Source organism: Chelonoidis abingdonii, chromosome 2 (assembly GCF_003597395.2).
Source record: "Chelonoidis abingdonii isolate Lonesome George chromosome 2, CheloAbing_2.0, whole genome shotgun sequence".
Classification (NCBI taxonomy): domain Eukaryota; kingdom Metazoa; phylum Chordata; order Testudines; family Testudinidae; genus Chelonoidis; species Chelonoidis abingdonii.
In genome coordinates, this window is record NC_133770.1 from 205,830,150 (window position 1) to 205,844,261 (window position 14,112).

Consider the following 14,112-nt stretch of genomic DNA (forward strand, 5'->3'; position numbering starts at 1 on the left):
AAACTCCCAGGCCTCTGGTAGAGGACCCGAGGTTGAGGAAGACACATACCACCCATAGGGGTGAGAGGGGAATTTTTTTTTTTTTTTATATATATATATATATATATATATATAAAATCTTCAAACTGAATTACCTAATGAGGATTTCATGGTTTATTTACATAGTGATTTGAAGACTTGTTGTGCCTTTAATTACGTTGCTGGAAATTAAATGTACTGTCTCATTTTCACCCTAGCTAGAATGAAATTCACCCCAATGTAGAGTGACTATCCATACTACTTAAAGTGGGATTTAAGTGGTGAACTCTTCACTGGTGTGAACTTCACCTTAAAGCAAAATTCTGCTGATGTAAAATCCCATTCTCAAGTGTAACTGAGGGAAGAATCTGGCCCCTAAAGTATTGGTGGGTTCCTGATACAATTGGTGCACTAAAATTCTGTACTCAACCGTGAGTGAAATACCCATTCATGTAAATGAGAGCTGAGGATGCAGATCAAGGGCAGTATACGGCCCTCATTTTGTAAACTTGACTACTTTCCAAACACAAGTCCAAAGCTTTATCATCCAGTCTCCACTGTGATCATAATACCACAAACCTCCACACTGAAAATGTAGACATGAAGATATTCAACTGTCCTCCTAACAGTGTGGATCTCTGGATTTCTGTGTTTTTGAGGCTAGCGCTGCATAAGGTGCTGAGTTTGGAGCAAAAAATTGATATTTATAATAAAACATCCAAGTTTTTTTTCTATAATATGCTGCGATCTAAGGACCTAATCCAAAGCCAATTGGGATAATGGGAATCCTTCTACTGGCTTCAATGGGCTTTGGTTGAGGCCTTGAAACAGGTTCACTGGAGACAATTTAGCAAGAGTAACCTCTTGGTTTTGGAAAGGAATAATTTACTCTTGTGAGCTAACTTACATTTCAGATGTGTAATCCGTATGAAACTGTTCCCTTTGTGAGTTTTTATATATTTTATATTTAAATGCTAAAGTCCAGCTTTTGAGAGAACATTCTGTAGATTTGTATCATTCCTTGGAAGAGAAATAAGAATATTTTGTGGCTCCTTGATTGTACTTTCTTTATCTGTGATCATATCCCATATTTTTCACATTACATAACTGTTACAAAAGACAGTATTGGAGAGAACACAACAGAAAGCAAATTGCTCACACAAAATTTAAGAGGATTGCTGTATTTTATGAAAATGGCAGCCTCTTGGTAAAGAGAAAAGCATATCAGATGCTGGCTAGGCCTATGTAAACATGTTACACGTTCTCCCATGTTCCTGGGAGCCACCCCCAGCATGCCTTGAAAACCATCCCTACTTTGTGTAATGCCCATCATGAAAAATGTTCTCTGGGACCCAAATTTCTCCAATAATAAGTGCCCCAAATCCACCCACATCTGACAATCTTCCTGCTGCCTCTGTCATGCTCATTGGCCTAACCTCTCCCCACAAAATGTTACATGGGTTACCTTTGTCTGCCTTGAAGTCATATATGCTGTACTCATTTCAGGGCCCAGAAAAACCCATATCCAGTACTACCTTTAGGATGAACCACTGCAGCATTAAAATCAGCATGTGGTACACCTTTGCCTAAATATACAGTAATAGGAACACTGCAACAAATACAGACAGGTGTCATAAAATACTATGCTTAATACTGGGAAATGCTTCAGTTACATTGACCTCTTGTGTAGTATGTATTTTGTGAGTGCAACAATCATGATTGGGGTACAAAAATTTGTGTATAATATATATACAATTTCTTTTTCATAATTGTGTTGGTTAAGGCATATAGACATTGACGTTTACAGATTATACTTTTCACTTAATGCTGATCAGTTATTCTTCTGGCTCTATGTCAATGAAGAAATTGACAGGAAACCTGTCCATTCTCACACTGCCACAATGAGCCACGTTGTACCCAAAGAAAATGTTAACTAGAAACCCATCTATTGGTTGTGTTTTAGTTAATGCTCACTGCATTTGGCAATGAGGCAAATAGGGATATCCTACCCACATCTACATATTCATGTACCCTGCCCGTAAAAATCAAAAAGGGGAAAGGATGAAATTTCTGCTACTTTTATAAAATATCTGGCTTGAATCTGGCCCCAAATGTTCTATTCTTCTCTTGATATACGTGCTTATGCTAACTCCTATTAATGCCAGGTAGAGTTATAGGTGTGTATGGAAGAGAAAATAAACCAAATAACATCAAACTAGAAAAACAGCTTTCTAATTTCCATAAAACATGATCCTCATTACAAGTCTAAGGTGGAAAGACATTTTATAGTTCCTTCAGCAGAAATAGGGCAAGAAGATGCTAACAATTTTGATGCATGATTTTCCTGATAAATAATAATGTTGCATCTTGGTTTCCTCATTCAAAAATGCATTTTCCTAATACTTGCTCGACAACACACAGGCTGTTCTCAGGCTATAGCAACAAATAATCTCCTTGAAGGTCTTCCGCATTTCCTGGCTACGAAATGCATAGATCAAGGGATCGATCACTGAGTTACACATGATGAGGATGAGGTACATGTTGAAGTGAGACATAAAGCAAACACAGTAGAGGTTCTGAGGGCAAGAAATCATCAGGATGAGGTGGAGAAAAAATGGAGCCCAACAAACAATGAAGATGCCTAGTAGCATGGTCAGGGTGATAGCCCCCTTCATGCTGGTTCTTTGATGGACAGAATTGTATCCAGGCAAAGCTGCTATTCTCTTGACATGAGTACGAGCCAGGAGGAACATATGTATGTACAGAGATACCATGAGGAATAACATGGTGAAAAACATTGTGATGAGACAAATGATAACGTAAGTTGATTCATAATAAAGAATGAAGATAATGCCACAGCCAGTGCAAAATGTCCATATGCATGCAATGATTAGCCCTGATCTTTTCACTGTCATGATGTTGTGATAACGCAGGGCGTAGAAAATTGTGACATACCTGTCTACTGCTATAGCCAGCAAACTGCACATGGAAGCCACCACAGATATGCAGATCATTGAATCAAAAACATTGTCTATATGTTGTACAAAAGCATCTTCCATAATTAGATGCCTATTGTTTATTAAATATATCGTTATGGTCTCCCAAGCATTAGAAACACTGACCAGCATGTCAGCTACTGCTAAACTGCACACAAAGAAATACATAGGTGAGTGCAAGTTCTTGTTCTTTACTATTGCACAGATAACCAAGATATTTTCAAGAAGGCTTATAATGCCTAGGATTAGAAACACCTCCACTGCTATGACCACTTGCTCACATGGTGATGACTTGTTCTTGACAATAGGCACTGTAAAGTTGATGCCAAAAGTACTCAAGTTAAGTTCTGGAATGTGTAGCTGGTAGGATGAGTTCATCTCTGGAGGCAAATATGCTCTCTTCTTTCCAAAGGACTTGTAAAGCAGGGTGGTAAATGCATTTTCCAGAACGGCAAGAAGCCCTGCCAAAAAAATATGGCAACACGACAAAAACAGGTAAGAGTTGACAAAGCAAATATCAAATGGAAGCAAATATTTGTATTTAACTCACTATATCCAGCTCGTGACTGCTCCACATTCTATACTTATTCTAAATTAACCTGTCATAGATTTTTTCCAGCTATCCTCGCTCATAGGGAAATTAAAATCACAAACTAATAGAGAAATTTATTATCCTTCTTTTTTCTTTCTCCTCAGACTTTTGCTCATTCTCCAATGTTGATTGTCTTTCACTGAAGCTAGCACATTTTATCTGGAAATTCTGGTGAACAAAGAATATTTTCAGCTAAATTACTACAGAACAACAAATAGTATCTGACGGATGTCTCAATCCTGGCAGCCTTGAAACCCATAAGAATACACTATTCATAACTGAAATCAGACTGTATCCTCTCATCTGATCATACTTATATAAAATTTGAATTCCTCCAAGAATTAATGACTGAGCCTTTTAAGCAAAAGATTTAAATATTTTTTCTGACCTTTGTACTTCTTTTAAGTTTGCATAACATGTGATATAAACAGCTTATCTGCTCCAGACTAATATGCTCAGCTTAACAATACTGTTTTAAACCATTAAACAAGACAAATCTATATATTTCAGGTTCATATTGTTTTATTCTCTTGTAATTAAGATTTGAATATTTTAACTTGCCCACTAAAATCACAAGGGAATTTCTGTCAGGAATGGGAATTCTATTCAAATTATGGGTCTATTAATCAAGGCTTTTTTCCCACTAATGAGAATATTTTGAGAGGAATGTCATAAGCAATAAAATTCTTAATAAGCAGAACATATTAACTTTCTGTTAGTCAGCGCAAATAAAATTCAAAGGCTTTTAAGAAAAACTACTCTCCATTTCAAAAGGTAACATTTCCGATACAATTAAGAAGCAGTTGTACTTATTTACCAGGACTGTTCCTTCAGATCCTATTTCTCTTCATATCCTGTATTCTTTCCCTCTAGCTGTCACAAGTTTCAGCTTCCCTGCCTGTCCATCCTCAAGGGCTAAATGAAAAAAGAATGTTCAAATTCATAGAGCCAAGACTGCCCAGGTATAAACTATTTACCATGCAACTGCCCTTATATAGTCTCAGAGAGTTAATGACTTCAGTGCTCTGTGACTCCTCCTCTACCCCATTCTTTGCCTCCAACCTCCATTCCCACATATTTCATTACTGAAGGCTTGGGTTTTTACCACCACCTAGTGGCTCATACTTGTAGAGCACTTCAACTTTTATTTTTTATTGGCAGCTGTTTGCGATCCAGAATTCACTCCCAAACTGTTTTGTTTGTGTGTGTGTGTGTGTATATATATATATATATATACCAAATATTCCAGTTGCTTTGCTTGTTTTCTTACAGTTATGCACATGTTCTATTTTTATTTCCCTATTATTTTTAGTATTGATTGAAAACAAGTCTCCACTGAAATCATCGATCCAAAATTGGTGAAAGCACAGGAACAGAACTTTGTGGTAGCCTTTATTTATTTATTTGTATTAACACCTAGCATTTGCCTTATATGCACTCTCAGTGGCATTTGATCTTCAACAGACAAAAAGCCACAGTGTCATTAAACAGAACTGCAAAAAGACATAAACAAAGAACACGCTATGCCTATCTTTACTAGTAGGATCCCCTCCAAGTTGGGGGATCAAATGGAGGGGTGCCAGATGGGCACTAGGTGTAGAGACTAGCCCATAAGGGCAGGACAGGATAACCCAGACTGGGCAGGCACTCTGTCCTGTGAGTAGAACGCAGACTGGTGGGTCAGGTTTGTGACTGAGGGTATGTCGACACTGCATAGAAAAACCAAGTCTCAGAACCTCGGTCAGTTGACTTGGGCTCACAGGGCTTGGGCTGCAGGTCTAAATTTAGCAGTTCCCATACGTCAACACGTTTCATTTCAACCTTTCTAAAACATTTATATGGTTTCCCAAGCTGCTCAGAGCTCTGGCAGCCTATAGCTTGAGGAGTCTGTGAAAGCGAGCTCCCAGAGCTTCTGAGGAGCTGGGAGTCTTGGCAGCCAACCTGCTAGGCTACTCTGGAGCTGGGGACCTTGAAAGACCTGGTAGCCTGGTCTACCAAAGAACCACAAATCAGGGCTCGCAGACTTCCAGGCTCCCCATTCCAGTCAGGCTGCTGAGAAGCCAGGCAGGTGAGCTAAAAGGAAACAAGGCAGGTTTTGAAATCTGTTTGGCAGGCAGGGAAACACTGGAAATCTGCCTGGCTTCTGCCTGAATTTTGTCAGAATTGGCATGGTCACCCAGGACATTTTGATTTCAACAAATCAGCATTTGTGAAGACAAAAAAATGTTCTGCTGGAAAAGTCTAGCCTGTGCTAAACACGGTTTAACGTCGTAGCAATCCAGCCAGGGACAGCTATACTGGCAAACCCTTCTGGTGGGATGCAAATGATACTGGCAAAAGAGCGATTCTATCAGTAGAGTTCACCAGTTCCCTGACCGAACTAAGCTATACCAGCAAAAGCTTTTCTTTTTTTAATTTGCTGGTATAACCATGTCTACTCTAGCGCTTTTACTAGTGTATAAGAATGTTATTTAAAAAATCACACCACATCCAACATTAAAATACTGACCTGTAGATCTACCTGTAGCATGCAAGACAGCTGACTCCCCCTCTCTAAGGTTAAGTGCTGCTTCCACTAGCAAATCCACACAGGGCAGGGACTTGTCCCTTAGATTCCTTCAAGATACAAAAATGCATGTGAGGTATTTATTGTACAATAATGTTACTACTACTAATGAAATTAATCAGAACAGTGAAACAAGCAGAATTTACCTCCGCGTAATCTACCAGTCATTCTCTAATAGAACAAGAACTCTTGAGTACTTCAAATAAAACATTTCCTGCATTGTATCCATCTGAGTGAGACAGACGGCGAACATATCTGGGCAGGCACCTTATCGCCTCTGCCGCTCTAAAGAGCCATGTACGCTTTTGGTCCTGTATAAACAACCAACAAGAAATGTTAATGATGTTATACACCCTATTCTAGATTAAAAGTGTTTGCTGGAAACTGGAACTGAACCAAGACTCCAGATTTAAACACCCCTAAACTTTGGAAGATGTTTGAAATCTAATCCTGCTACTCACCCTGAATTTTGCAAATGCATATTTTTCTACAGGGCAGCAGATCAGATGACCCTTAAACTGGTGTTTGAAATCTAGAGCTAGATCGGGGAAAATAAGAATTTACCAGAATTCTCCCTGGCAAGGACCATGTAATGCCTCCCCAGAATCACCTCTCCTGCACCGGTGATGCACCTTATAATCTTCCTTCTGGAAACATGTGGAAGGGAAGAAGCAGGCAGATCCAGAATTCCCTTTTCTCCTCCCTCCTGTGCTAGCCAGCAGAGCTGTGTGGCTGCATGTGGAGAGGTATGCTGCACAAAAAAGGTGTGTCCCAAATTTAAGACACACACCCCAGAACATCTATGGGGCTCTGGGAAGCATGGTGCCTTTCTGAGGCACAGTTGCTCTCCATGGGGCAGTGTCATTTCTGCACCACTCCTACATCTGATTGTGTCTACATGGTACAATTTATATTACTCATAGACTCATAGACTCATAGGTCAGAAGGGACCAATATGATCATCTAGTCTGACCTCCTGCACAAGGCAGGCCACAGAACCCTACCCATCCACTTTTATAACAACCCCTAACCCATGACTGAGTTATTGAAATCCTCAAAATTGTGGTTTGAAGACCTCAAGCTGCGAATCCACCGCAGTGCCCAGCCCCGGCTGCGGAGGCGCAAAACTCCGGCCTCTGCCAATCGCCCTGGCGGACATTCTCCCGACCCAATAGGCGATCAGCTAAACCCCGAGCATTGTGGGGCAGACTCACCACCACACCCAAGAAAGAATTCTCTGCAGACTCGTCCATCCCATCCAAATCCCTCACGCCATGAGCAGACTTATCTCTATATCAGATCAATTGCCCAATTAACTATCCATCATCACTATTCCTCCACTTATACTTATCAAGCTTAGTCTTAAAGCAGCTAGTCTTTCCCACACCCTTCTCGGAAGGCCTGTTTCAGACTTCACTCCTTAATGGTAGAACCTTCGTCTAATTCTCAGTCTAAACTCTATATCAGTGACCCCTTTTCCTGGTCCTACTTAGTACTAAACTACTTTCCCTCTACCTCCCTCACACGTTAATCCCCTTGCATTATTATATGAGCAAGCATTCCCCCGGAGCTCTTCTTCTTGGCCTGCTAAACAAGCCAAGCTCTTTGAGTCTCCTATTTTCATAAGGCAGGTTTTTTCCATTCCCTTCGGATCATCCTAGTAGCCCGTTCTCTGAACTCTTCAGTTCCCTTAATTCATCCTTCTTAAAACATGGGACACCAGAAACTGCACACTAATTCCAGGTGGGGTTTCACCAGCGCGCTTATTATAACAGCATACAACCCTCCTTCTCCTTTGCTGGAAATACCTCAGCCTGATGCATCCTAAAACTGCAATTCTGCTTTTTTAACGGCCAGTATCACATTTGCGGGCTCATAGTCATCCTGGCTATTCAACCAGTACCCCAAGGTCCTTTCTCCTCCTCTGTTGCTTCAACTGATGGGTCCCCAACGTATTCTAAAATTTCTTATCTATTTATCCCTAAGATGCATGCCTTGCACTTTTCACCTATCATTATCTTCATCGTCATTACTATTACTCCAGTTTTTACAAGGTGGTCCAGATCTTCCTGAATAGTCATCCGGTCCTTCTCCGTGTTAGCAATCCCCACTTCGTTCATCGCAACTTTTCTTAACACTTCCCGTCTTTTGCAAGGTCAGTAATAGAAGTTAAATAAACTCAAGATCGGTCCCAAAACCGATCCTTGAGGGACTCCACTAGTAACCTCCTTCCAGCCTGACAGTTCACCCTTCAGTACGACCCACTGGAGTCTCCCCTTTAACCAGTTCCTTATCCACCTTACAACTTTCATATTCATCCCCATCTTTTCCAATTTAACTAACATTAACAATATTGTTAGGCCCAACTTCTACCTGGATTAGATGGCAAGTGAGCATAAAAAATTGTCCAAAAAGAGAATCTAGCCCTTACAACTGCTCCACTCACTCTATGGTAAAAGAAAGACAAATCTCTCTCAACAGTGTTATTCAAATTATTCCTAGGCTATTGTGACATGATTGTTTGGCCAATAAATATTCAGCTCTCCAAATAAATTATATTTTTCTTTGTTACTATTATTTGAACACGCAGTGATAGAAAAAATAAAACCCAACTGTTCCATTGTTCCATCTGCATTTACAGGATTTTACTGCAGGTCTTAAAAAAATGACATTTTGAATGAAACCACAACAAAGACCTCAAGTGACAGCACAATTTTTGTTTATGTCAGATGTACTTTAAACCTTCGCAAACAGACATTTATCAGCCTGCCAGACAATGCAGTAGTTAGGAAGATATTTAAGACTTGCCATCTGATACTGCCAAATACTTTCTGCACATCACTGAAAAGCAAAAATAAGCTATGAAGCTTTACATCTATAGCGCTTCGTTTGTTTATTTTTTTCCGAGTAAATGTATTGCTTGTCAGACTGACTGACAGGCTTTATCCAAAGAACAAGAAAAGTCAAAGAGAACTATATATTTCCCCACAAGGATCAACTAGTTTAACCTCCTCTAGTCCTTTGTGTTCATTTTGGCCCTAGTCTAAAGACTTGTGAATTCAGTGAGAGTTTTTCCTTTCCTTTCTGTGGGCTGTGGATCGTGCCCTCAGTCTTTTGCCTCTGTGCTATGACTGATAGTTGTCTAAATCAAAATCAGCACAATACCTACTGGAATCAGCACTCAGACCATCAAATTATTCCACATAAGCCACTAATCAACTAGCAGTTGGTGCCAGATTTGAACCTGAGCAGTTGGTCCCAGATTTGCGTGAGGTAAAAAACTTTGCTGCCCTTAGCCAGCAGTTCACCAGAGTTCTTTTTCCACAGTGCATAGCAATTTAAAAATGCATATTTTTATTCAATATGTCAGTTTTCTTGAAGAATTAACAGCAATACTGGACTAAGCTCAAACTGTATTACAATAACAAATGGGGCATGTTATGTCGCTGTGTGCGTTTTCAATACAATGTACCACAAATGACAATATAGTGAAATGACAGTTATTTTAGATCTAGGTCATAAGGAATTTGTTATTAATTTTGAATTAAATCAATGTGTCTGTTTACGATGCACAGCAGGAACTTTCTTTAGTGCTATAATTGTTTACACTGTGGTAGTGTCCAAAGGTTCTTCTCAGGATCAGGCCATGCTCTGCGTTAGGCACAGTGCAAATATAGAAGACAACATGTCCCTGCCCCCAAGGAGGTTTGATTCATTGTGTTTTTGAGCGTGGATTCATAAAGTTCCTCTGCAAATTAATTTTGCCTGCTCCCACTCCTGTTTCCCACTGTGACCAATGGGAGTTTTGACAATTACAAGAACGGAAGCAGGAACAGGCCCTTAGAAGCTGCTCCAAATAGGAACCATTTGAACTTTCTCAAGAATTGACACACAAACACAGTTCAAGGCAAAGTGCTGGCAAAGGCCTCACTCAGGAGAGGGAGGATCCTTATTTACTTTTCAAAAGCCCATATCATGATAATTCTCTGGCTCATGCCACCCTTAATGATCTTGCAACATCAAAACATGTTTCATCGGTGTGTATATTCAAGTAACAATATCAAGGTTATTCTTTGACTTGGGATTCAATGTTGTTATATCAGATGACATGAGTAGAGGGAAGGTGATGTAGTGACAGCCAGCTCACCACTACTCACAATTAGTCATCTGTACCTATGTTCTCCAGAAGAACGAAATCCAGAAAAATGGTATTTCATATCTCTGTGGCTAATTGTCCCATTCTAATGTCCTTCCAAGACAAACTTCTTTTTGGGAGAGTGGGCACATTTCTGAGAGTGACAACTAGAGTTGTGTGAATAAAAGGTATTTGGGTTTGTTGGCAATTCTGACAAAAATTTAAAAAAATGTTTCAGGTCAAACTGCAAATGAAATTTTTCAGAAAAAGTCAGGAAAAAAATTGTTTCAAACCCACCCAAATGTTTCATTTGACCCAAAACAAAATGTTTGGTTTTCATTTCTATTTTTTAATTATTTTTTAAATTCATAAATTTGAAGGGAATTTCAAACTGAAAAATTAAAATTAGGGTGTTGATTAATCGCAGTTAACTCACACCATTAACTCGAAAAATTTATCACAATTAATCACACTGTTAAACAATAAATGCCAATGAAAATTCATTAAATACGTGGGATGTTTTTCTACATTTCAAATATATTGATTTTCTATTTACAACCACAGAATACGAAGTTGCACACGTGCTCACTTATAGTAATTATTTTTATTCAATATATTTGCACTGTAAAAATGATAAAAGAAAATAGTATTTCAATTTAGCCTCATAACAAGTCTGTTAATACAATCTTATCATGAAAGTGCAACTTACAATATGTAATTTTTTTTTTGTATATAACTGAACAAAACAAACACTGTAAAACTTCAGAGCCCACAAGCCTCAGTCCTACCTCTTGTTCAGCCAAACTCTCAGACAACAAGTTTGTTTACATTTATGGTAGATACGTTCTGCCTGAAATGTCACCTGAAAGTGAGAAAGGCATTCGCATAGGCACTATATGTAGCTGGTATTGCGAAGATTATTTTGCTAGATATGATAAACATTTGTATGCACCCTGTCAGCACCATTCCAGAGGAATGCTTCCCATGCTGAGGATGCTGATTAAAAAAAAAGTGGTTAATTAAATTGTTGGACTGAACTCGCTTGGCAAAGAATTGTACGGTCTCTTATTCTGTTTTACCCACATTCTGCATATATTCATGTCTATAGCAGTCTGGATGATACCAGCACATGTTCATTTAAGAATACTTTCATAGCAGATTTGCCAGAATGCAAAAGAAGGTAACCAATGTGAGCGGGGTGTGAGAGGAGGGGGGGGGCGGACGGGTGAGGATTTCTTAAAAATAAAACTATAAAAAAATATAAAAAAAATAAAAGAAAATAAATAAAAAAATAAAAAAAAAATAATACCAATACAAAAATATTAAAATAAAAAAAAATAAAAAATAATTAAAAATAAAAAAAAAAATAAAAAAAATTAAGATAAATTAAAAACATATATTTAAAAAAAAAAAAAAAATAAAAAAAAAAATAATATAAAATCTAAAAAATAAAAATAAAAAATAATAAAAAAAAAAAAACTAAAAAATAAAACTAAAAAATAAATAAGAAAAAAATAAAAATAAAATATAAAAAACAAGAATATAAAAATTAATTCAAAAAATAAAAAAAAATAAAAAAATAAATATTAAAAAAAAAAAAATAATAAATAATAATAAAAAAGAAAAAAAAAAATAAAAAAAAAATAACAAAAAAAAAAATTAAAAAAAAATAAATTCAATAAAAATAAATAAATAAAAAAAAAAATAAATAATAAAAAAAAAAAAAAAAAATACTAAAAACTAAAAAAAATAAAAAATAAAAAAAAAAATAAAAAAAAAAAAAAATTATAAAAAAAACATCAACGAAAAATAAAATTAAAAAAAAAAAATAAAAATAAATATAAAATTAAATAAAAAAATACAAAAAATAAAAAAAATATATAATAATAAAAAATTTAAATAACGAAACAAACAATAAACAATAAATATAAATATTAAAAAAGAAACAAAAAAAAAATAAAAAAAATAAATTAATAAATAAAAATTAATAACTAATATCAAAATAAAATTAATATTAAAATTTCAAAAAACGAATATAAAAATAATAAAATTATAATATAATAAAAATAAAATAATATAAAAAAAATATTAAGAAATAAAAAAAAAATAAACAAAAAAAATAAAATAATAATTTAAAAACTAAAAAAAAATTTTAATTAATAAAAAAAATAAAATAAAAAAAATAAAAAAATAATTAAAAAAAATACAAAAAAAATAAAAAAAAGAATATAAATAAAATTAACAAAAAAAATAAAAAACTAATAAAAAAATAATAAAAAAAAAAAAATATATAAAAAAAAAAAAGAAAAAACAAAAAGTAAAAATAAATAAAAATAATATCAAATTAAATAAATAAAATTAAAAAATATATTATATAAAAAAAAAGTACAAAATTGACCCCAGATTTAGAATCTGAAAGTGCAGTCCAAAGTCTGAGAGGGACGACGGTGGAAATGCTTTTCAGAACGTCTTAAAGAGGCAACACCAGATGCAGAAACTACAGAACCCAAACACCAAAAAAAGAAAATCAACCGGTTGCCTGTGATCTGACTCAGATGCATGAAAAAGTTAACATGGTCTTACTCTGCTTTGGATGTATCAAGAAGAACTCGCCATCAGCATGGATCATGTCCTCTGGAATGGATTGTGTTGAAGCTAGAAGCCATCAATGAATTTTTAGATGCATCTGCATGTAAATCTTGCAACACTGGCTACAACAATGCCATGTGAATGCCTGTTCTCACTTTCAGCTGACATTGTAAACAAGAAGTGGGCAGCATTATCTCCTGCAAATTGTAACCAAACTTGTTTGTCTGAGCGACTGGCTGATGTAGGACTGAGTGGACTTGTAGGATCTAAAATTTTACATCATTTTATTTTTGAATGACTTATTTTAGTACATAATTCAACATTCGTAAGTTCAACTTTCATGATAAAGAGATTGCACTACAGTACTTGTATTAGGGGAATTGAAAAATAATATTTCTTTTGTTTTTTGAAGTGCAAACATTTGTAATAACAAATAAATATAAAGTGAGCACTGTACATTTTGTATTCTGTGTTGTAATTGAAATCAATATTTGAAAATGTAGAAAACATCCAAAAATATTTCAATAAATGTTATTCTATTATTGTTTAACAGCATGATTAATTGCAATTAATTTTTAATTGCTTGACAGCCCTAATTAAAATCTTTTGTTTCCACTTGTTCAGATTTTTTTCCAACTTCAGCAAAAGTGACAAGAATTAAAAAAACATTTTGATATCACTAAATCTGCATTTTTTAACTGAAAAACAAAACCAGTTTCAACCCCAAAATATTTCAGCCAGCTCTAATTACAAGCCTAAGTACTGAGGTACTATCCAGGCTGGTATCAGAACCATGTTGATTGCACAATATGGTTTAATCCTATTGAGGGCGGGATTCAAGCATGTCTTCCATAACCATTATGGACAGGATTTTTTCCTGAGAATCGTGCTGCTAACCTGGTAGGTAGTCCAGTCTTGGCTACATGACTGAAACAACCTACCTAACAAATACACTTAAGCATGTGGCCCAAACAGTTTATTTATATAACATCAATTGGGTGGCAAAATTAAATTGTTCCAATTTCTGTTTTAACAGGGTTAAATAACATAGACTTTTACAGTTTAACACAGTTTGGGACTATCCAACTGTGTTTATAACTCTTTCTATCAGCAACAGCTGTTTAAACCATGCTCAAGCACAGTGGTTAAATACAGTTGAGTCAGCTGTGTAGATGGTGCTAGTTAGCACAGTTTCATAATAAGGCTCTAACAGTGC

General features: G+C 36.0%; 1 protein-coding gene across 1 annotated transcript; it reads right to left on the reverse strand.

Annotated features, from left to right (window-relative positions):
• Window positions 1-853: 853 nt before the first annotated feature.
• MC5R (melanocortin 5 receptor) lies at window positions 854-4,561 on the reverse strand. Its single transcript, XM_032792025.1, has 2 exons — window positions 4,424-4,561; window positions 854-3,475 (listed from the first exon to the last, which is right to left on the reverse strand). The coding sequence occupies exon 2, from the start codon at window positions 3,390-3,392 to the stop codon at window positions 2,415-2,417; it is 978 nt and encodes a 325-aa protein (XP_032647916.1). The 5' UTR covers window positions 3,393-3,475; window positions 4,424-4,561; the 3' UTR covers window positions 854-2,414.
• Between the last annotated feature and the right edge of the window lie 9,551 nt (window positions 4,562-14,112).

What these genes read in the sequence shown, in the direction of transcription:
- MC5R (XM_032792025.1), bottom strand. Translation starts at nt 3,392, where the DNA reads ATGAACTCATCCTACCAGCTACACATTCCAGAACTTAACTTGAGTACT.